General features: G+C 42.5%; 1 protein-coding gene across 14 annotated transcripts in view; it reads right to left on the bottom strand.

Moving 5' to 3' along the window:
* The window catches only part of PRKN (parkin RBR E3 ubiquitin protein ligase), a 1,304,064-nt gene that overhangs the window by 189,274 nt on the left and 1,093,718 nt on the right, over positions 1-21,072 (bottom strand). The window contains exon 11 of one of the 14 annotated variants that reach the window (XM_082404589.1): positions 2,268-8,953. The exons of the other annotated variants lie outside the window; for them this stretch is intronic. Coding sequence (XP_082260715.1) covers positions 8,861-8,953 — 93 coding nt within the window. The 3' untranslated portion in view covers positions 2,268-8,860. Of the gene's footprint in view, positions 1-2,267; positions 8,954-21,072 lie in introns of those variants that run through there. 14 annotated transcript variants of the gene reach the window in all.

The raw sequence follows: 21,072 nt of genomic DNA, 5'->3' as shown, positions 1-21,072 counted from the left end.
CAGCTTGGGTTCTGAGAAGTCCACCAGCATGACTGCCCCTTTAACACAACACTGCTTTTTTTTTTTTTTTTTTTTTTTTATTAAACATCTTTATTGAAGTATAATTGCCTTACAATGGTGTGTTAGGTTCTGCTTTATAACAAAGTGAATCAGTTATACATATACAATATGTTCCCATTTCTCTTCCCTCTTGCAATGCTGCTTTTTAACATGCCTTTTCTCTTATTGAGTCTCCAAAGATTTAGAATTAACTTGAACAAGTTCTCCTAACCTGAGACAGTGTTTTAGAAATCTTTTTTATCCCTCAAAGTACTTTGCACATACCGAAGGCTTAACACACATATGTGGGATGGAAGAATTTACATAGACATATGCATCAAATACATATTAAGCATTAAAGTAATCCTTAGGTTCAAGATTTTTCATTTGTGGCTTTACCTAGCAAAGTATCTAATTTTGAGACGGGATTTCATTCTAATCGATATTTTTGAGTCTCCCCTTTTTGTTTATTTACAGATACTAGCAAACTTCCTAGGTACAGATACGTCTTGAGGTGAGAAGAAGCAGAGTTTTCTGGACCCGCCGTGTGTGCATGGCTGTGGGAATATCACGTGACCTCTTGTGCCCTCCAGGGACTCTCGCCCCCCTATTCTAGTTAGGAAAGGAGGATTCCTAAACCCTTTAGAGAAGGAAGAATTCTTGGAGCCCCCAGGAGTTTCCACCAGCGCCCTGGCATTAATGGGAAACAAGATGCGAGCCTCCAGAGCTCCCACTGGGGAGACATCCTAGGGACCATAACTGCGAGATTTCTCTCAACGGAGGTTCCAAGTGGACTTGGGGCTGAATACAAAAACGGTCGCATGTGCACCACACAGCTGACTCCAGGCCACGCCAGAACATTGTTGTCTTTATATCTGGACGTCTTCAAGAGCACCATACAGAAAGGGGCTGCCAGATGTACGGGATTTAGACTCCAGCAAGGAAGGTTTGAGGTTAGACAGTGAGTAACTTTGTGTTGGTAAAGGTAATTAAATGCTGCCTCAGGAGGTGGTATGATTATCTCCTAAGGGGAGGTCACTCTTCGTCTTGAATGATTAGGTGAAGTTCTGGGTGCGGGTAGGAGGCTAGACGGTGATTCTTGGAAATTAAACCACAACTTAAAAAAAGAAGCCAAATAAACAAGGCCTCCCTTAAACCTTGCGTTGTGTGCCAAGGGAGAATGAAGTCCAGTCTGCTTGAGTTATGGTCAGTTGCCAGTTTTACCTTAGAAGGCAGGAAGCTTGCTTTGCTCTGTTTGAATGATTATTTCTATGCTAACTAGGATAATCTGGCTTGAATAATCTTAATGTAGGAGTCTGTTATGTAAAACAGCTATTGTGTATCAGTGCAGCACGCACGCCAAAACCACTGATTCCATCCCGAGTCCCTTTCTATACAGTCAGGGACGTCTTCCTGTTCAAACTAAATGTATTTAAGCAAGTCTCACCATCCAATATCTGATTTGATGAGCGATTACTTAAGGTGGATACTTGAGGAAGGTGAACAGACAAGGGTGGGAGGCTGACCTATGGCTGTGGCTGGGTGCTGTGCTTTCCCGCAGCCTAACCTGGTGACAAGATCGCAGCCTTAACCTTAGTGAGGCGAGTCACGTGCTCAGGATCTGCTCTGGTAAAATCAAGAGAGCATGTAGGGAAGCTGAGAGCCTCAGAGATGGAAGAGACCTCCCTCTGCAGCTGAGGAAACAGGTACAGGGCCTCAGAGCCATGGGACAGAAGACTGATTTCCCTTCTAAATTTATTTATTTATTTTTTTAGTTTTGGCTGCATTGGGTCTTCGTTGATGCACTCGGGCTTTCTCTAGTTGTGGTGAGCGGGGGCTACTCTTCCTTGCGGTGTGCGGGCTTCTCATTGCAGTGGCTTCTCTTGTTGCTGAGCACGGGCTCTAGGGCGTGCGGGCTTCAATAGTTGTGGCATGCGGGCTCAGTAGTTGTGGCGCACGGGCTTAGTTGCTCCATGGCATGTGGGATCTTCCCGGACCAGGGATCGAACCCGTGTCCCCTGCATTGGCAGGCGGATTCTTAACCACAGCGCCACAAGGGGAGCCCCCAAACATTTTTAATTGGGTTTTGACTGTGTGGGTGAGTTTCTTGCCATCACTTAAATTAGCACTCTCAAAGTCTTCTGATAGGTGTTCCTGACAGCAGAGGGAAGGGTAGGTCTAAAGAGTCTCAAGGTCACAGACCCAAATAGAGGTGGTAAATTTAGACATTTATTTATTTATTTATTTATTTATTTATGGCTGTGTTGGGTCTTCGTTTCTGTGCGAGGGCTTTCTCTAGTTGCGGCGAGCGGGGGCCACTCTTCATCGCGGTGCGCGGGCCTCTCACTATCGCGGCCTCTCTTGTTGCGGAGCCCAGGCTCCAGACGCGCAGGCTCAGTAGCTGTGGCTCACGGGTCTACTTGCTCCGTGGCATGTGGGATCTTCCCAGGCCAGGGCTCGAACCCGTGTCCCCCGCATTGGCAGGCAGACTCTCAACCACTGCGCCACCAGGGAAGCCCGATTTAGACATGTTTTGGATATTCATGCGTTTGGTTCTTATCATTCTCCACGCAGACCTGCCCCAAATTGTCCAGAGAAATGCACCTTCTTCATCCTGTGACTTTGTAGTTCGTCCTCCATATCAGATACCCTGGTCTGAGAATCACACACCTGGAAAAAAGTTTCCTTTCCATTCTCTTAACCTACCCCCTTCACCCGCTAAAACCAGGAGGCATTGGAGCAGCCTCAGTCGATTTATAATAAGACTTACAAGTCTTCTCACTTCTTTGCAGAGAAAAGATTGTTAGGCTGCTCTTCTCCGGAGAACAGACCAACTCTTGAAGAGCTTCAACTATTACCTTTCTAACGGTAACTCTCAGATCTTGGCAATGATCCTAATACATCGAATTTCAATTTCATATTTCCTGCAGGATATATGGTCAACTCAAACAGAACACAGCCGTCTTCACCATCTGCTATACTCTTTATTTTACTGGAACGTAAATCCCATAGTTGACACCACTCACCCTTAGCCTTAGAAAGTATCCCACGAACGCTGAGCCAGGTTGCTGAGGAAATCCACCCATCCCCACATTCCAAGCACGTGGGGATGGCAGAAATCGGCTACATGAGCCCAAAGAGTCCCCAGGTAGGTGGCCCTGAAAGAGCATCTGAAAGGAAGGAACCTGGATGGAATAAGGAGTTCCAAAAGGAGAGGATTTTCCATTTGCTCATCTTTGGGGGTCAAATTGAGACAGGCTGGTACCTGGGACCTGGGACCCTTTGCTGCAATGCTTGCACCTGGGCAAACGTCTCCTCAAGCAACAAAGTACAAAGAAACTATGAGGGACTGAAAATAACTGCATGTACTCGCAGTTGGGGCAAATTATGGACAACAAGATACAAGAAGACCAAACACCCAGCTGCCACTTCTGAAGAACCAGGAGCAAAAGCAGGGGACTGCCCATACCCCTTGCACACACCACCACCAAAGGGGTGGGCAGACCACCTCAGCCACCCCTCCAGCCCACCCCCGGACGCACCCCTACCCTCACCTCATACAAGGAACAAGCTGGCACCCCCTCGGGAAATGACCAAGGGAACCTGCTGCAGCATGCGATCTAATAAAGCCTTGCCTGAATTTCCTGTCTGTCCTCTTATCAATTTCTATTGATTAAGGAGGCCAAGAACCCTGGTCGGTAACCATACGTGAACGCACACCCCACAGGAGCGTGTGGAAGGCTCTGGGGTGCTGCAGTCTGTGCCCGGCTCACAGACTCTGGTCAGATCCTGCGACTTTGTTAAATCACAGGCTGTCATTGAATCTGCCTCGCCCATGGCCCTAGACAGCAGCACCCCCTGGAGGAAACCACGGCTGAGAAGAAGGCAGGGGTGCTGCCTGGATGCCCCGGGGGTGGGGTGAGTCGGCTGGAGACGGGGGGCCATCAGGGCTCCTGCAACTTAGTCTGCTCTCACCACCCTCACCCTTTCCCCAGAGAAAGCCCACCTGGGGGTTGCACAGGGAGCCCCCCAGAAGCTGTGAGTGGCAGGGGGACCACACTCCACAGTGCAGACGCCCCACCGGGAACCGGTCTGAGAAGGAGGATACTGATTGCAGGCCGGTTTCAGGCCAGCACGTGCAGGGTGTTACACAGAGCCACTTTCCGTCCCCGTGGGAAGCTGGAAGGAGAGTCTGCCAAGGGCCGAGGAGGAGCTGTCAGGGGAGGGTGTGAAAAAGCTTGGCAGCAGAAGACCAAGATGAAGGGGGCTCTTTGTTGTAGGGTTTGGCCAAGGCCGGGAAATGGGGAGAAACAGAATGGACGTGAAAACAGGAACATTTACTGCCACCTCTCTGCTCCTTCTGTCCCTGGAGGTGGGAGAGAGAGGGCGGGAGCTAGTCCAGACGTGGTGGGAGCTGTGCCAAGCTGGAGAGGAGGCCTGGGAAACAGAAGAGGATGGGAGGGAAAATCTCGGCTCCTGTGGCTCCAGTGGGGAGAGTGACTGAGAATCACAGGGCAGCTGTGCTGACTGGGAGGGATGCCCACCTGCTCACATTTCCCGCCTGCCCCTCTGCACCAGAGCACCTGTCTAGGGAAGACTTTGTGACCAATGAGAGATATAGCAAATACGAGGGAATTAAATAACTACCAAACGTTGTTAATAAAGAAGGGCTTTTGGTAAAAAATGTTTTAAAAGTTTCACCTTCACACTCTTCCCTGAGACAGAAAACTGGTTTCAGTTTAAAGTTTTCACTCTAATTAGATCTATTTAAAAAATACATGTGCAAAATGCTTCCATTTATAGGAAATTTGGCCTTGAGATGCTGGTATGTGTGCAAACATCCAGGGAACTAAGTGCATTGAAATTAGAATTCCTAAGATTCAGGGTTCATGTAATGTACAAACAGCTTTTCCATTGGTAAAATAGCAGGAAATTTATTTCTGGATCCAGTTTCTGAAATGTGTGTGTGTGTGTGTGTGTGGTATGTATGGGTGTAGGGGCGTGTGGGTGTGTGTGTAATCTGCTCAGGGAATAGTGGCGAGGCCAGGTCCAAGATGGGTTTTCGAGACATTTAAAATATCTAGGGTTATTATAAATGAGTTTGTTCTTTTCACTTATTTTTGCATTTTCAAAATAAAGTTGTTTAGGAAAACACACTCTTGCTAAATAGAAACTAATGGGGAGTAGGGAAGGGAGGTGCTCACATGGCAATATGCCTGACATCTCATGTCAAAGTTCTTCTCCAGCTCCAGAGCTTGGAAAGCTTCCTGCTACATGTCTGACTTTCTTCTGTTCACTGGGTGCATGGATGCTGAGATATCTGACTAGAGAGGGTGGCTGGCATGGTCCACCCCCGTCACTTGCTCCGTTTCTCAAATATTGTTAAAAACTTTCACAATTACCATCTGGGAACGATTTCACTTGAGGGACTTAAATATGAAACCCTCTTATACAATTATACGTGTGTTGGATACCGTGGTGGATGTCAAGGAAACAAAGAATAGTTAATGTTGAAGATTATTAACTATTAAGCACTTACTTGTAGATAAAAGGTAGTAAACAATGTGTAGCATAAGAAAGATAGATAAGTAAATATTATAAAGTGTGCATTGCATCACTGTTATTATTACACATTATCTATTAAACATTATATAGAAAGTGATTGTGAATTCAATTTCTAAATAATCTCTAAACTAAAAGAGTGACCTAAATCTTCCTCAGCCCTAAGGTGTCGATCTGAAGTGAAGTTAATATCGCAAAACTAGAATCCTTAAAATAATTTCTGAAAAACTTGTATGAGAAAAAAAGATAAATCGTAATATCTGTTTTACAAGGTTTTTAGGTGGGTTATTGGTCAAAATGGTCTTGGTGATGGTAAGGTAATTAAACAAGGAAGTTGTTTGACAGACTGAGGGGTCGCAAACGCCTTCTTAACTCACATACACAAACCAGAACCTAAGAGTTCACTCACTGGAATTGGAGAAAATGAAACCTGAGGACAACCTGTCACAGCCAGCCAATCCGTTTTCCCAAACAAGGCAACTGCTTCAGCTGTAGCCTACCAAATCATTTCCTTGCTTTGTTTCTGCATCTTCTCCAGGAAGACCTCTCCCCCAGCTCCCGTTGGTGGGGGTCCTAACCACCTGAGGTTTGATGCTGCCTGATCTGAATCCGTGTTTGCTCAAATAAACTCTCAACCATTTTAATGTGCCTGAGTTTACCTTTTAGCAGTGACTTCAGTCATTTCTCATTTCCATCCATACGCCACAATGACACTAGATTATTTTTTCCAAAAGATCTGATCACGTTACTTCCCTGAAAGCCCCTCCCTGGTCTCCACGGTCAGTAGGACAAAGTCTAAGATCCTTAGCTGAGTGATAAGAGCCCCGTGAGCCTCGGTCCCTGCCGAGTCATCAAATCAGCAATCCCCGCTCAGGTGTATTTTTGCAGACCCCCTTGCCCACCCCTTCTCTACCTCCACTCTGGGGCAGAGACTTATGCCTAGAATATTTCCAGTTCCCACTAGGCAAACTTTTTCCATCCTCCTAGGTCCTTAATGAAGCTTCCCACCCTCGACTGTTCGAAGCCTTCCCCTCTCATTGTTTAATTCAACGTACAACTACGTATATGCTGAGTACTCTGCTGGATGCTGAGGATACAAAAATGAATAGAATGCAGCCCTGTTCACCCTACCAGGGGCCCACAGATTAACAGGGGGTAAATGGTATGTAAACAAGCAATGGGACATGTGTTAAAATGAACTATGTTCAAGATGATATGGGGGGCTTCCCTGGTGGCGCAGTGGTTGAGAATCTGCCTGCCAATGCAGGGGACACAGGTTCGAGCCCTGGTCTGGGAAGATCCCACATGCCGCGGAGCAACTGGGCCCGTGAGCCACAACTACTGAGCCTGCGCGTCTGGAGCCTGTGCTCCAACAAGAGAGGCCGCAATAGTGAGAGGCCCGCGCACCGCAATGAAGAGTGGTCCCCGCTTGCCGCAACTAGAGAAAGCCCTCGCACAGAAACGAAGACGCGGCACAGCCATAAATAAATAAATAAATAAATTAATTTAAAAAAAAAAAGATGATATGGGGCTGGGTAAGAAGGCCCTTGACTCTTCTGGATTTCTGTGGCACACTGCTTGGCATGAATCGACGCTGCCGTGTGGATGTGCCGTTTCGCGCTGGGTGTCTCATCTTCCCACCAGATTTCGTGCTTCTCCAGCGCTGTCCTGTGTCCTCGCCTCCCTGTGCTGAGTGCCAAGTGCAGTGCCACAGACACAGCAATCAATTAACTCCTTTACAATAAATAAATAACTTTCCCACACAAGTATTGCTGACTTATTTTAAATATAAGGAAGGATATATTGAATTTTTCCCTCGGTGAATGTTTCTCATTAGAATAGCTTAGTTGCTGAAAACAGCATGATTTCTAGTGATTGCAGGAGAAGAACAAAAGCTAAAACTCCTAGGACGGCCATTAGAAACGTAAATCAGAAGCTGCTATTACTCCAAGTGCTACGTGAAATCTCATATTCAATTTGTTACTCCCAAAAGCTTTAATCTGTGGTATGTTTGGTTCTACACAGTTAAGCAGTGCATTTGTATGTAAAATTAGAACAAAAAGATCATCAGGTGAAAGCTTCAGTCCAACTGGGGAATTTTCTAGAATGGTACCTCTACTCTCAGTTTGTAGCAATACTGAATGCTAACTCTATTCATCTGCACAAATTCAGGAGGGTATTGTGGCAACACCTTTTGATGGCAGGGGTGAACACAATTTTATGGGTATCAGTGAGAGTTAGAGGTCTAATTTTCATGCCTTTGAATACAGAAAGTGAAAGATATACACTGTTGAAAGAAAAGATCACAAAGCAAGCACTCAGCCCTGTTAGAAATAAAGAGGACGCGGCATTCTGCTCAGAAGACTGTTTCTTTGTTTTGTTTTTACTGCATGAAAATGCAAAAATCTGTGAATGGAAAGAAGTGGATGGTATTTGGGTGCGGATTACGGGGGACGTATGGCAGATGTGGCAGAGACTGGCCTTCATCCTCCACCACCTATTTGCCCTTTCCTTCTTAGTAACAACTTCAGCTGAATGCATGGCACCCATGCCTTTGGGACCAGCCACGTGGCCACGCAGCTAACTCCTCTCCATGGGGTGCGGGCGCGGTGCTGCGTGCCTCTTCGGGATCTGGCCTCAGGAGTGAAATGTCCCCCTCTTCCCCATCCCCTTTAGCCCTGGTTGAAATGCGGACATGGTGCTGGGCCTCCTGTACCACACAGGTGAGACCAAGTAAAGACTTTGTGGGGCAGAGCCATCCTCCCAGCTCAAGGTCTTTATGAGAGAGAGAAATCAACATCCATCGAGTTAAGCCACCGCTGTTTGGGTTCTCGGTCGCACACCATGGCACTCACGTCTGAATAAAGTAATGGAGCGCATTACAATCCATTTAGCCAGAGAGGAATGAGGGCACATTTTTTTTTATTGCTGCTTCTAGCTACAGTGACCACACAAAATATTATAGGATATAATCTGAAGGCGATTTTGTCTGCTATTAGAAAGTCCTTATCTAGTGCCTCTTTTTTGGTTATCTGCCCAAAGTCCTTTAGTGGATGAATTCCTTTGGTCATTTTTAAGAAATGTACCAGTTAAGAGATTTTGGCTGGAGATTCAGAAAGTCCAATTCAATTGGCTTAAACAAAAAGGAAATGTATTCTTTCACATAACGTTCAGTCCAACAACAGAGGGGCTTTCGAGATGAATGACTGAGTCATGCAGTCAAGTCCACAGGAAGGACCGGGTTCTTCCCGAACCACGCCTAGTAAGGGTCACGGCAGTAGCAGGATGGGCTTGGACGACTCAGGATTCCCTCCTGACCTGGGAATGCGGTCACCTCCCAAAAAGGAGAATACTTGAAAAAGAAAAAAAATCAGTGTTTAGCAGGAAAAAGGGACGATGGAAGTCAGGAAGAAAACCAAGGCTGTCCTACAACCTGTGGATGCCCACACGGATTCTAACAGCCACCCGACAGAAACTCGCACAGCTGGGCAGGTAGCTGGGGAGCTGGGCGCTCAGGGCTCCGGCTCTAGCAGCAAGCAGTCCTGTTCACAGAGGGTAGGTAGACAGCCTTTAGAGTAGGTTTCAGGCTGGTTGTTTTCTTAACTTTCTGGGGTAATTTGTGCCCCTGTCAATTTCTGATTCTATATCAATGACTTTTAAAATGGAGCTCAGAATATTAAAAGCTTACCCAGTTTATTGAAAACATGTATGTTATTGAAGTTTAGTGCTTTTCTGAGCTCTTACAGAAACAATCTTTGGTTTCCCCAGAACAGCAAACTAAAAATACACACAGAAAGGTAGTCTCCAAACACCAATTTTGAGACCTTTTTTTTTTTTTTTTTAAATTTATTTATTTATTTTTGGCTGCCTTGGGTCTTCGTTGCTGCGCATGGGCTTTCTCTAGTTGTCGCAAGTGGGGGCTACCCTGTGTTGCAGTGCGCGGCCTTCTCATTGCGGTGGTTTCTCTTGTTGCGGAGCACGGGCTCTAGGCACACGGGCTTCAGTAGGTGTGGCACACAGGCTCAGTAGCTGTGCCTTGCGGGCTCTAGAGCGCAGGCTCAGCAGTTGTGGCGCATGGGCTTAGTTGCTCCACGGCATGTGGGATCTTCCCGGACCAGGGCTTGAACCCGTGTCCCCTGCATTGACAGGCGGATTCTTAACCACTGCACCACCAGGGAAGCCCATTGAGACCTTTTAAAAATCTTTGGAAGGTTCATAACCTGAAGCCGTTTCCATCCAGCTCACTATGGGAGGTTCTGGCTCAATTGATTTAGTCTGACAAAGATCTTATCTCTCTAATCCTATCTTTCTACTCCAACTTTTCTTATTGATTAAGAGGCTCCCGCACTTTACAATAACACAATACAGCTTAGACAAAAGCCTACTCATGTTCTCACATAAAGGAGTTTTTCAGAAGCTGGTTTGATTGGATTTCTTTGTTTCCAAGCAGCAGCTGTCTTCTGAATATAGTTTTGCTTTCTATGCCCTGTTTACATGTAAAACATTTACGTCAATGGTCGAAAGAAGGTTGATAAATAACTATTTTCTTGTGATTTCTTTTCTAGAAGGCATCCATTCCAAGCACTTCACATTCTTCAAAAATCCAGCAAGTAAAATTCCATCTTATTTCTGCAACAGACTAACTTAGAAGTTGATGGCACTCAGTATCTCTTCTTTCATTATTTCCGTCAAATAATCAGGCGGTGCCAATATGCAGGCTTGCATACATAACAATGCTTCGAGTTCACAGAGAGGAAGAGGTAATGCAAACACCTGTGCCCAGTAATTCGCTTAAGAACTCCTTAGGGATAGGTGACATTCTGGAAGTGGAGTGGGTTCTGTCTGGGTAGGTAGCCCCAGGAATAGCTAATTCAGACTCCCTTTGAATTATGGACCTGTCAGTTTAACACTAATACCTTGAGAGGAACTGGGAAAAAAAAAAAATCACTCGACATTAAATTCCCAGACTGTCACCGCACGTTGGACAAGAACCAAGAAGTCTTTGGGGAGAAGAATGCATGTCAGGAACAACATTATTTCTTCCTGAAAGAGAGCGATGGGTGGCATGGATGGTGGGAGGAAACAGGCTTTCCGAGCCTGCTTCTACAGACAGGAGGAAGAAAATTGCTTTCTTTTTTGCAAGTGCAGTAATAGGTCCGATTGACAAATTACTTCCTAGAGTGCATCAGAGAGTGTGCTCTCCCTCTGAAAGCCTTCCTTCTTGTTTTTCTCCTTCTTCTGCCCCTGGTTCAAGAATGGGCAGGTGGGGGCAAAGCTTACACATTTGGCCTGTGCCTTACCCGTAGGCTTGCAGTCTTAATTGATTTTTTTTCTTCTCCTTGAAAACAATTCTTAAATAAAATTAATGTGAAAAAAATCTTATTCTCTATTTAGAGTGTAAACTTTTGATGGGCAGGTGGACAAAGGCCTGTGTAGCAGGCTCAGGTGGTTCTACCAGGTATCCATCCTACGGGCCTCCAACCCACAGGGAAGGTGTGAGTCAAGATCAGCCTGGGCCAGGTCAGGTTTGCCTGGGGGAGCCTTCAAGGTTCTATTCTTAGCCTCGTTCTTTCTGTGCTGAAAAGGTGAAAGAGGATGAGGACCTCACCTGGCAGAATCCTGGGGCCCACTGAAATACAAAGCAGGCGAGGAGGAAGGCTGACTGCATTTCTTGGGATCAAGGAGGCACTTGGTTTCTGGATCTGTTATAGACCCTTGGGGACCACTGACAATAGGGGTGATTTGTCTTTAACCAGGAAAAGCCCTGCTCCCATCCAGGAGTTGGTAGAGAACTGACCTAATAATTTATAGATAGCCTTTACAATGATATGTTTGACAAGCAGTGAGAAATGCATGTTACTCTAGTGCTGAGTGCTTATTTTGTCTGGGCCACCTTGAAATCTGTTTAAATTTTACTGAAAATAGGTATAAACAAAAATGCAAAGATAAACAAAAATCAACAATAAAATACACTGCAAGAATAAAATTCCCAGAATTCAGATATGTGCAAAGAACCAGCAGAATATATTTTCCTATACCGTAGGAACTATTTACTTAAACTATTTAAAAACTACACAGTAATTGAAATTCACTTATTTGCATTTGGTTGTTCAAAGCTTTTGGTGACACGTTTCATAGAAGTAATGTTGAGAATGTAAATTAAATTTCCTAGCAGACTTTACTTGCATTTTTCGTAAACATGTCATTCAACTAAATCAGTATGACAGTATGACAGGAGAGTGTGCTCTGTGCCACTTAAATGTTTGAAAGGATGCCGAGCTGGACCACCTGCACCCCTCACCCCTTGGAGTGAATGGTAGCTAGGCCTCACAATTTGGTTTTCATGCCCTTGGCCTCTGCCAGTGGAGGGCGTACTTCCTAGTCTAACCCCAAAGAAACACTATGTCTGAAATTCTAACCAATTTAATTATTGTTCACTTTGCTTTTATTTTTAACAAATAACATTACTAGCTTTTTAAAAAATGTAAGTTGAATTAATAAAAAATGTAGCTCATAAACTAAGATAATCCCTTATGTTTTAAAAAGTAAAAGTAATATATCCACATGTTTAAAAACCTCACACATTACAGGAAGTTATAAACTGAAAAGTAAAAGCTTCCTTCTCTGTATCCCCACTTTCTTTATCCAAAGGCAACTACTTTAACTTTTCTTTAATTCTTTCTGGAAAATATTTTATGTATTTGAGCATTGATCTTCCTTTTCTTGCTCTTTTCACTTAATTCTATGTATTAAAAATTGTTTCACATCAGCACACAGATTGACCTTATTCTTTAAAACAGGATATTGTACTTTACTGTACAGATATGTCAAAAATGTATTCAACCACTACAATATTACTGAAAATTTGATTGTTTCCAAGTTCTTATCAATTTTAAAACAGTGCTACAAAATAGTGCTACAAAGAATATCCTCCACACATATCTTGATACGTCTTTGCAATTATGTCCATAAGCTACATGTCTGGCAGGAACACATTTCTGTTATACCTAACAGGAACAGAGTTAGGACTTTGCTACCCAAGTTAGAACAGGGGACTTTGGTCTGCAGTGATGATCCTGTAATAAGACTGAAACATTATAGGCACTGATGTAGGGTTAAATTATTTTTATTCAAGGCAAACTAATTTTAAGCACTGGAATTAAAAAACTTGGATCTGGAGGTAGATGAAGTAGACACTTTTCAGGTGAATAAGGTGAATAATCAGCTACTACTGTTTCCTGTCGACCTTAATCTGAGATGAATAAAGAGTCAACAGTACAGGTAGGAGCTGATGAACCCTCAGAGCAACCAGGTGAGCTCCATCAGCCCATTTGGACTTCTACACCAAGTGCACACAGGTATGGCGCAAAGGGCTGGGCCTTGGGGGCCAGGGGAGAAGATTTAATGTTACATCAAGTTTATTTTTTGACACAAGGCATTTTTAATGGATTGAGAGCCTGAATGCACAACATAAAGTGACTCTAAGACTTTCTATCACTTGCAAGTGACTAAAAGTCAGAGAGCCTGCCTGACTTTTGATCCAGGGAGAGGAAGGACTACTCCAGCTGAACAAACTTTAAAAGAGAATGGGAGAAACAAAATGTGGTGTATACATACAATGCAATATTATTCAGCTATGCAAAGGAATGAAATTCTGACACACGATGGATGAGCCTTGAAAACATTGTGCTAAGTGACAAACATTATGCTAAGCCAGATACCAAAGGACAAATATTCTATGATTCCACTTCTATATCTAGAATAGTCAAGTTCATAGAGACAGGAAGTAGATTAGAGGTGACCAGGGGCTGGAAGAAATGGGGAGTTAATTATTGCCAAATAGGAACAGAGTTTCTGTTTGGGGTGATAAAAAACTTTGGAAATTGACAGTGGTGATGGTTATTCAACATTATGAATACACTTGATGCTGCTGAATTGTACATTTTAAAATAGTTATAAATGGCAAATTTTATATTGTATATATTTTACCACAATAAAAATATATTAAGGGGCTCCCCTGGTGGTGCAGTGGTTGAGAATATGTCTGCCAATGCAGGGGACATGGGTTCGAGCCCTGGTCTGGGAAGATCCCACATGCCGCGGAGCAGCTGGGCCCGTGAGCCACAACTACTGAGCCTGCGCATCTGGAGCCTGTGCTCCGCAACGGGAGAGGCCGCGACAGTGAGAGGCCCGCGCACCGCAATGAAGAGTGGCCCCCACTTGCTGCAACTAGAGAAAGCCCTCGCACAGAAGCGAGGACCCAACACAGCCATAAGTAAATAAAATAAATAAATAAGTAAATAAATAAATAAAAGATCTCTGGACTTAAAAAAATATATATATATATATTAAAAAAGGGAGTATGATAAGTGAAGTAAGTCAGAAAGAGAAAGACAAATACCATATATCACTTACATGTGGAATCTAAAATATGACACAGGACTTCCTGTGCAGTGGTTAAGAATCCGCCTGCCAATTAAGGGGACACAGGTTCAAGCCCTGGTCTGGGAAGATCCCACATGCCGCGGAGCAACTAAGCCCGTGCGCCACGACTACTGAGCCTGCGCTCTAGAGGCCACGAGCCACAACTACTGAAGTCCGCGCGCCTAGAGCTTGTGCTCCGCAACAAGAGAAGCCACTGCATTGAGAAGGCCACGCACCGCAACAAAGAGTGGCCCCCGCTCGCTGCAACTAGAGAAAGCCCGCACGCAGCAACAAAGACCCAACGCAGCCAAAACTAAAATTAAATAAATAAATAAATTAATTTAAAAAAATCTGACACAAATGAACTTATCTACGGAACAGAAACAGACTCACAGACATAGAGAACAGACTTGTGGTTGCCAAGAAGGGGTGATGGGGGAGGGATGGAGTGGGAGTTTGGGGTTAGCAGGTGCAAACTAGTATATAGAGAATGGATAAATAACGAGGTCCTACTGTATAGCAAAGAGAACTATATTCAATATTCTGTGATAAACCATAATGGAAAGGAATATGAAAAAGAATGTATATGTATGTATAACTGAATCACTTTGCTGTGCAGTAGAAATTAACACAACATTGTAAATCAACTCAATCTCAATAAAATTTAAAAAATTTTAAAAAGGGAGTATGAGAGAACAAAGAAAACTACTTTGATAATCATACTTCATAATTTAGAGTGTATATAACACCATGAAAGGCGAGATGAGAACCAGAGAAGGTAACAGTGGGCTAGATGAACAATATCAGATCCGTGAGGCCATTTTCTAAAGGTAGCATGAAGGGAAATCAAGAAAAACCAGAACAGTGGGCTAGATGAACAATATCAGATCCGTGAGGCCATTTTCTAAAGGTAGCATGAAGGGAAATCAAGAAAAACCAGTGCACAGGGAGGAATGATGGGGGCCATGACCCGTGTAAACATACAGGAGGAGCCAGCTGTTTCAGGGGGCTAGCGTTCAGGAGAGACCCTAACGAGAAAAGAGAGCTGGAGGCAAGCCCGAAAGAGTAGAACATACTGTGTCTCGGTGAGGCTTCTACCACCCGATGATAGAAGGCCTGAGAAATCGTAGGGCGGTAAAAACTAATTAGTGTAACGAGATAGAAGAGAACTCCCCATCCTCTAGAACCCCCAGTGGCCTCTGGGAAGGACAGGGAAGAGAGGGCCACCATTCGGGACGCCGGGCACGGGGCTCCAACGGGCACCCTTTTGTGCGGGTGGCCCCCCCCAGGGCAGTTCCAGCTGGGTGTGGCCCAGGCTCACATCAGGGTGACTGCTCTTGTCAATGTGCTGCAGCAATTCCTGACCGTGTGGAAAACCAGAACAGCAGCAACAAACCATTATGCGAAAGAATATGAAAAACTATATATATATATATAACCGAGTCACTTTGCTGTATACCAGGAACTAACATGACATTGTAAATCAACTATACTTCAATAGAAATAAAAATTAAAAAAAACCCCATGATTCCTTTGTCAGGATCACATTGTCCTATGCAGCTAACGTTTTATGAGATTGACATACATTGATACCCACTATGTGAACATATTTTATTTACCATAATATCTGAAAATATTTTATTTACCATAATATCCTTTATTCTATGAAGTTTAAAAATCTCTCTTGTTCATTTAATAGGAATCATTTGAAAATACATCACTACCCACACACGGTCATAAAATTTCACCCTATCTTCTCTGTGGATCTTAAATCCATAAAATTATATACCAATAGCAGTTTAAGAGCAAAAAAGATTTCACTATAAAAACATGTAGTCTTAAAAATACCTCTAGGACAAATATGGCATACCTTTTAAAAAATCATGTTTTATTAGTCCTCTACAAAGAGGAAAATGTTGTAGGTCTAATGTTCTGATCCTTGGGTTTCACTAGCTCCTTCCCAAGTGTACTGTGGTAAGCTTGCTACTCAGATAAAGCAAATGATTTGAGTCCCTGAGTCAAGCTGTTCCATGAAACACCTGTCTTATAAGAGGTACCACACAAAAGGCAGTTTTTGCTCAAAAGAATTTAAGGAAGGTTGCTTGTGGTATTCTACTTGTTCAGGCAAATGCGTGTTTGCATATGGAAAACTTTAAGTCCGACAGAAAAAAAGCCCTGTTTAATCGAGCTTACTGTGTGCTTCCAAGCTATTTGGTCACGGATCTTGGCCCAGGCTCTCTGTCCCCGATTCCAACCCTCCTCCTAGTACATAACATTCCTTGGGCCTGTACTATACGAGCATCACTTTGTAGAACACTGCTCTACATTTTTTTTTTTTTTAACGTAGGAAATTGCTTTAATTGCTGCAAAGATTTTTCTTCTTAACTAGAATTGAAGAGGTCAAAGCGCTTATGTGTGAGACACAGGAATGTCTGAGTTTGTGAATGCTTCTCCTTGGGCGATGTCTTATAGCTGTTCTCTCTGCCCCATGGAACTTTCTGTGATATTGATGAAAACATGCTCTCTGAATGGTTTAGTCCAGTAGCTGGAGGCCACATGTGGCCACTGAATACCTCAAATGTAGCTACTGTGACTGAGAAACCTAATTTTAAATTTTATTTAATTTTAATTTAAATAGCCACTTGTGGTCAGTGGCTACCATATTGAACAGCACAGCCCTAGACTGAGGTGAGGGCAGAATCAAAATGAACGCAGAGGAGCTATGTTATGTTCAGTAGAAACCTGTTTTCCAAAATGTTCTGAGCTCTCTTGTAGCTGGTAGAGCTGAAGAAGTCTCCTCTATTCAATTTGCCACAAAATTGATTTCCTAACACATTTTTCAAAGAGATGGAGCTTATCATTTTGAAAGAGTATAATTATTTCATACTTCCCTTATTTTAACAAAAAATAGCTAAAGACACATGGAAAGGTCACTGGCTCTGTGTTGGGTTAGAAAATATATATTTCTATTTCAGATTGCAGAATACTTTCTAGGAACATTTGCCAATTGCTAAATGTTTTCCAGAGCAATGTTATGCAGAACTTGTTTGTACATTTATGAACAGTTTCTTTAATTAAAATAAATACTCTCCAGAGCTTTCTATCTTTGCACTTCAAGCTGGCTCACAAGCAGAAAGTCTAGCAAGACTTATTTCCACTCTGCAAATGAGCCAGTCTTAGTGTTTAAATTAGATTTTTGGACACTTGTCAAATAAACACGGAATGCATATTTCTGACATTTTGCAACATTCACTTTCTTTTAAAAATACTTTCTGATAGAGAACATTTGTATATCAAAAAATAATGTGTCAACAAGATTTGATTCCATGCTCTACATGCTAGAGAGGCCAGGGGGTTGAGGCAAAAGCAAGGAAGGGTTACAACCTGGAGCTTAACGCTGACAAACCCACGTTTAGACATAATGGAAAAAACCTGTCCTTTTTGGTGTCTCCTTGAAAGCATTACAATATAAGCCACACATACCTAGAGTCTAGAATTTAATCTCTATTCTTCTTTGGAAAAAAGGGAGAACTCTATATAGTTTTCAAAATACTTCACATAATTTAGTTAAATTATGTATTTTTATAAAATTAAAATATCTTTAAAGAATTGGAAAAGTAACCACTCTCTTTTTCTTTTTCTTATTAAATATTGACCATCTGCTGACTTTCTGTTTCTGAGCCCCACATATTGAAATGAAAGGGCTTCCCATCTATTTGTGAAGTTTTTAACTCAATAATTAGATCTTTGAGGAAAGGAATAGGTATCTCCATTTGTCTACATCGACTCCTTTCCTATATAAGGGCTAAAAATGAGGGTTGAACTCTCATTTAACTAAAATCTTCAACAATATATTAATGATATCGTTATAAGTGCTTTCAACAAAAATTTCTTTGCATGTAGCAGGTCATACCCCGTCCTTGCACAGGTCTAGATCCAGGTTGGATGGAGCCTTTGTAACTTTAGGTTCTACAATTTTTGAGACCCTCTTCAAGGAAAACAATGCAAGAATACAAACCTGGTTAAGAGGGCTTGGAGGGGGTCTGTGGAAGTGAGGAGCCCAAGGCGAACGTTTCATTAGCTCCTTGATAAATCTGCCTCAGAGCAACGCACGCTACTCATTAAAGGAGGGAGTGACTATCAGATGCCTTAAGAAATTCTATTTAATTTCCTTAACTAATGGTCAGTTTAACGATTTTTTTTTAAAGATCTCCGGTTTTCATTTAAATGAGTACGAATTTTTTTTCGGTTGTTAAATCTTGTCCCTGAATTTCTAATTTAAAACAGAAAACTCTTTATTCAATTCCTAGTATTATTTTAAGAAATTATCTCTCAGACATATAACATCCCAAAATAACACCAAATAAGATAAAGATGTTTTATTTATAGAAAACTCACAAGGTTTGATTGCTATAGCTTTTTGTTTTCCCAGGTCAGTGAGTATAATGTATTCCATATTTTGTTGCTGTTTTCCAGTATTAAACATGTCAACATTTTACATCGGTACCATAAAAGTTAGTGAGATAGTTCTGATGAATAGCAATGAGGCCAGAAAAAGAATAATGCATAACACGAATTCCTCAGGAAACCAATTAATATTTTTATGAGCAGTAGTAAAAATATGACCAAGGGTTAGCAGAGAGTAAGGTCAGCCTATTTGATCCCAAAACATATTCTTCGTTGAGTTCTGTTTATCCATGTAAAAATATTCTGTGCTGTGTCAAAACGAAAATCTCAGTGCTCCCAAGACTAAGACATTTTTTACATCAGATGTACTGAATTCTTCATTTGGCTGTGTGGCCTTCGATAGGGCATATAAACTCTGTAATTTTTGCAGGATTTTCAGGTTCCTAACTGACTTTTCATGGATCTCTGAACTTAGTATATTTTGGTGTTCTGAATTATGTACTATGTGTATAAGTAAAACACTACATATTTCATATTTTTTGAAGAGGTTCATGTTGAGGCAACGTAAGTAATTCTAATATTGGGGTAAAGGATGATTAGTATTTGAAAATAAAAGTGACAGTGTATTCATATTACTTCTACATTGTTATGATTCATTCATTCATTCACTGAGTCATTCAATGAATGTTGAACTCCATATACATGAATTTACTGAGGACAAGACTATGAAGGCATGAAACAAGTGTAACACTTCAACTTGAACCCTGGGAGGTGGCACTTAAGCTCGGATAATTCTTCATAATGGTAAAAATTTTGCTGCAACCATCACACATCTATCAGGCCTTTCCTAGCTGGACTGATATTATCATTTAAATGGAAATCCTTACCTTCCTTTATTAGCTAATGTACACTGCTCTCTGGGTAACAGTTAAGCCTAGTGATATAGGGGAGCAAAGGATCAGCTAATCTGATTTTCCAGGGAATAACACTACATGTTTGAATAAGAGAGTCGTAAATACTAACCTTAGCACCTATTTTAAAGGAGCCAAAGACAATGAAAATGCTGGCGTTTGTGTCTTCAGATGGAAACTGTGCACAACAGCAATCACGGACGTATGGGGGACCATCCAGGCATGCGGTGGTGGGCTGACTGATGAGATTAGAACTCTACAGTTTGGAGCTCAGTACACAGGTGTTCCTCAGCTCTAAAACTGTGTGTCCGTGGGCACCTCACAATGTACCTGGAAGGCTGAATTTTTAAATTCTGTGAATGACAGGGAATTTGGTTCTCAACCATTTTTATGCATGAGATCCTGTTTGTAACATCAAGCATTTCTTGGATACCCACATAATAAGAGTTGCCAGTTGAGGACAAATTAAGCACAGGTGGATTCGCAGATACCTTACAATAAACCTGTAAACTACAGCCTGAGAAGCACGTCCAAGACTCTGTGATTCTTCCATAGCTTTGCTATCAGTTACTTTCCTTGAGCACTGCCTAGGGTGAGGGGTTCACTGCTCCCATGGCAGCCTGTTTTGTGGCTGCTGTCCATGGTGCTAGAGCAAACACTGAGCAGAGATTCATCTTCCTCTAACTTCTACTTATTGGGCCCTGTTCTGCCTCTGAAACGACATAAACTAACCACGATTTCTTCCACACAACAGCTTTCCATTACCACCTGTAAATCCAGAAAAGACCACCAGCTTACAAGGGTGTACAAATCACAGCAAAACAGCATGTACCAGGAAAAGGGAAGAGAAAGAAGTAAAAAAGTGAAGCCAGGAAATAAGCTTCCAAATCCATTCTATTAGTGACCCACTTCTACGCTGTAGCTGGCCCACAAATGTGGCTCTAGGTTTCCCAGCAGTCAGCTTTCAGGGGGAACCCTTAGTAGTTGCATAATTCGCAATGTCCTCCAGGACAACTTTCCTCAGGACAAGCATAATGAACCTGGAATAGGCACCATGGTTCCTCACAGAAAAGCCCACTGGGATGTCCTGAACCACACACATCAAGTTCCCTGTACAGTGACCACAATATAAACAAATGGCACCAAATTACTATGTAGGGAAAGCAATTCTTTGAAGGGCTAAAATAGTGAGGCCTAGGTACCTAATTCCCTGCTGTAGATCTGGCTTGATTCAGGGGTATATTTTAGAATATTTGGAAGAGAGGATCAAACAAGTGTCCTGTAGTTAATTTTCCTTGAATATTAGGTCTTTCAGGTGAGCTTTTGATAAATACTGATTAAGCTTTTGATTAAATATTAAATAGATATATACATAATGCCAAGCACTGTTCTAAGCATTTTATATCCATTAGCTCATTTAATATTCATAATGGTCTCATACAGGGTCATTATAAGACACCGTATTTTAGAGGTGAGGAGACTGAGGCACAGAAAGGTTAGGACCACTGGTAGTTGATGGAGCCAGTATGTGGATCTAAGTCATACAACCCAATCTCCTTTTCAACCACTACAAGAATCCCAAAGGCATGTAAGTTGGGTTAAAATCCTTTTGTGAAAGTTGAGGATTTGAAGAAAAAGAGCAATGATGAGGTCAATTTATGCCTTTGAGAAGGCAAAGCAATAGGAATTTGCATCAGTCTGAAAAAGCTTACGGGGATTGGGGCATAAA

The sequence above is a fragment of the Balaenoptera borealis genome (genome assembly GCF_965194805.1).
Source record: "Balaenoptera borealis genome assembly, chromosome: 9".
NCBI classification, from domain to species: Eukaryota; Metazoa; Chordata; class Mammalia; order Artiodactyla; family Balaenopteridae; genus Balaenoptera; species Balaenoptera borealis.
Note: the sequence above shows the minus strand (reverse complement) of the source record. Positions and strands in the feature narration are given on the sequence as shown.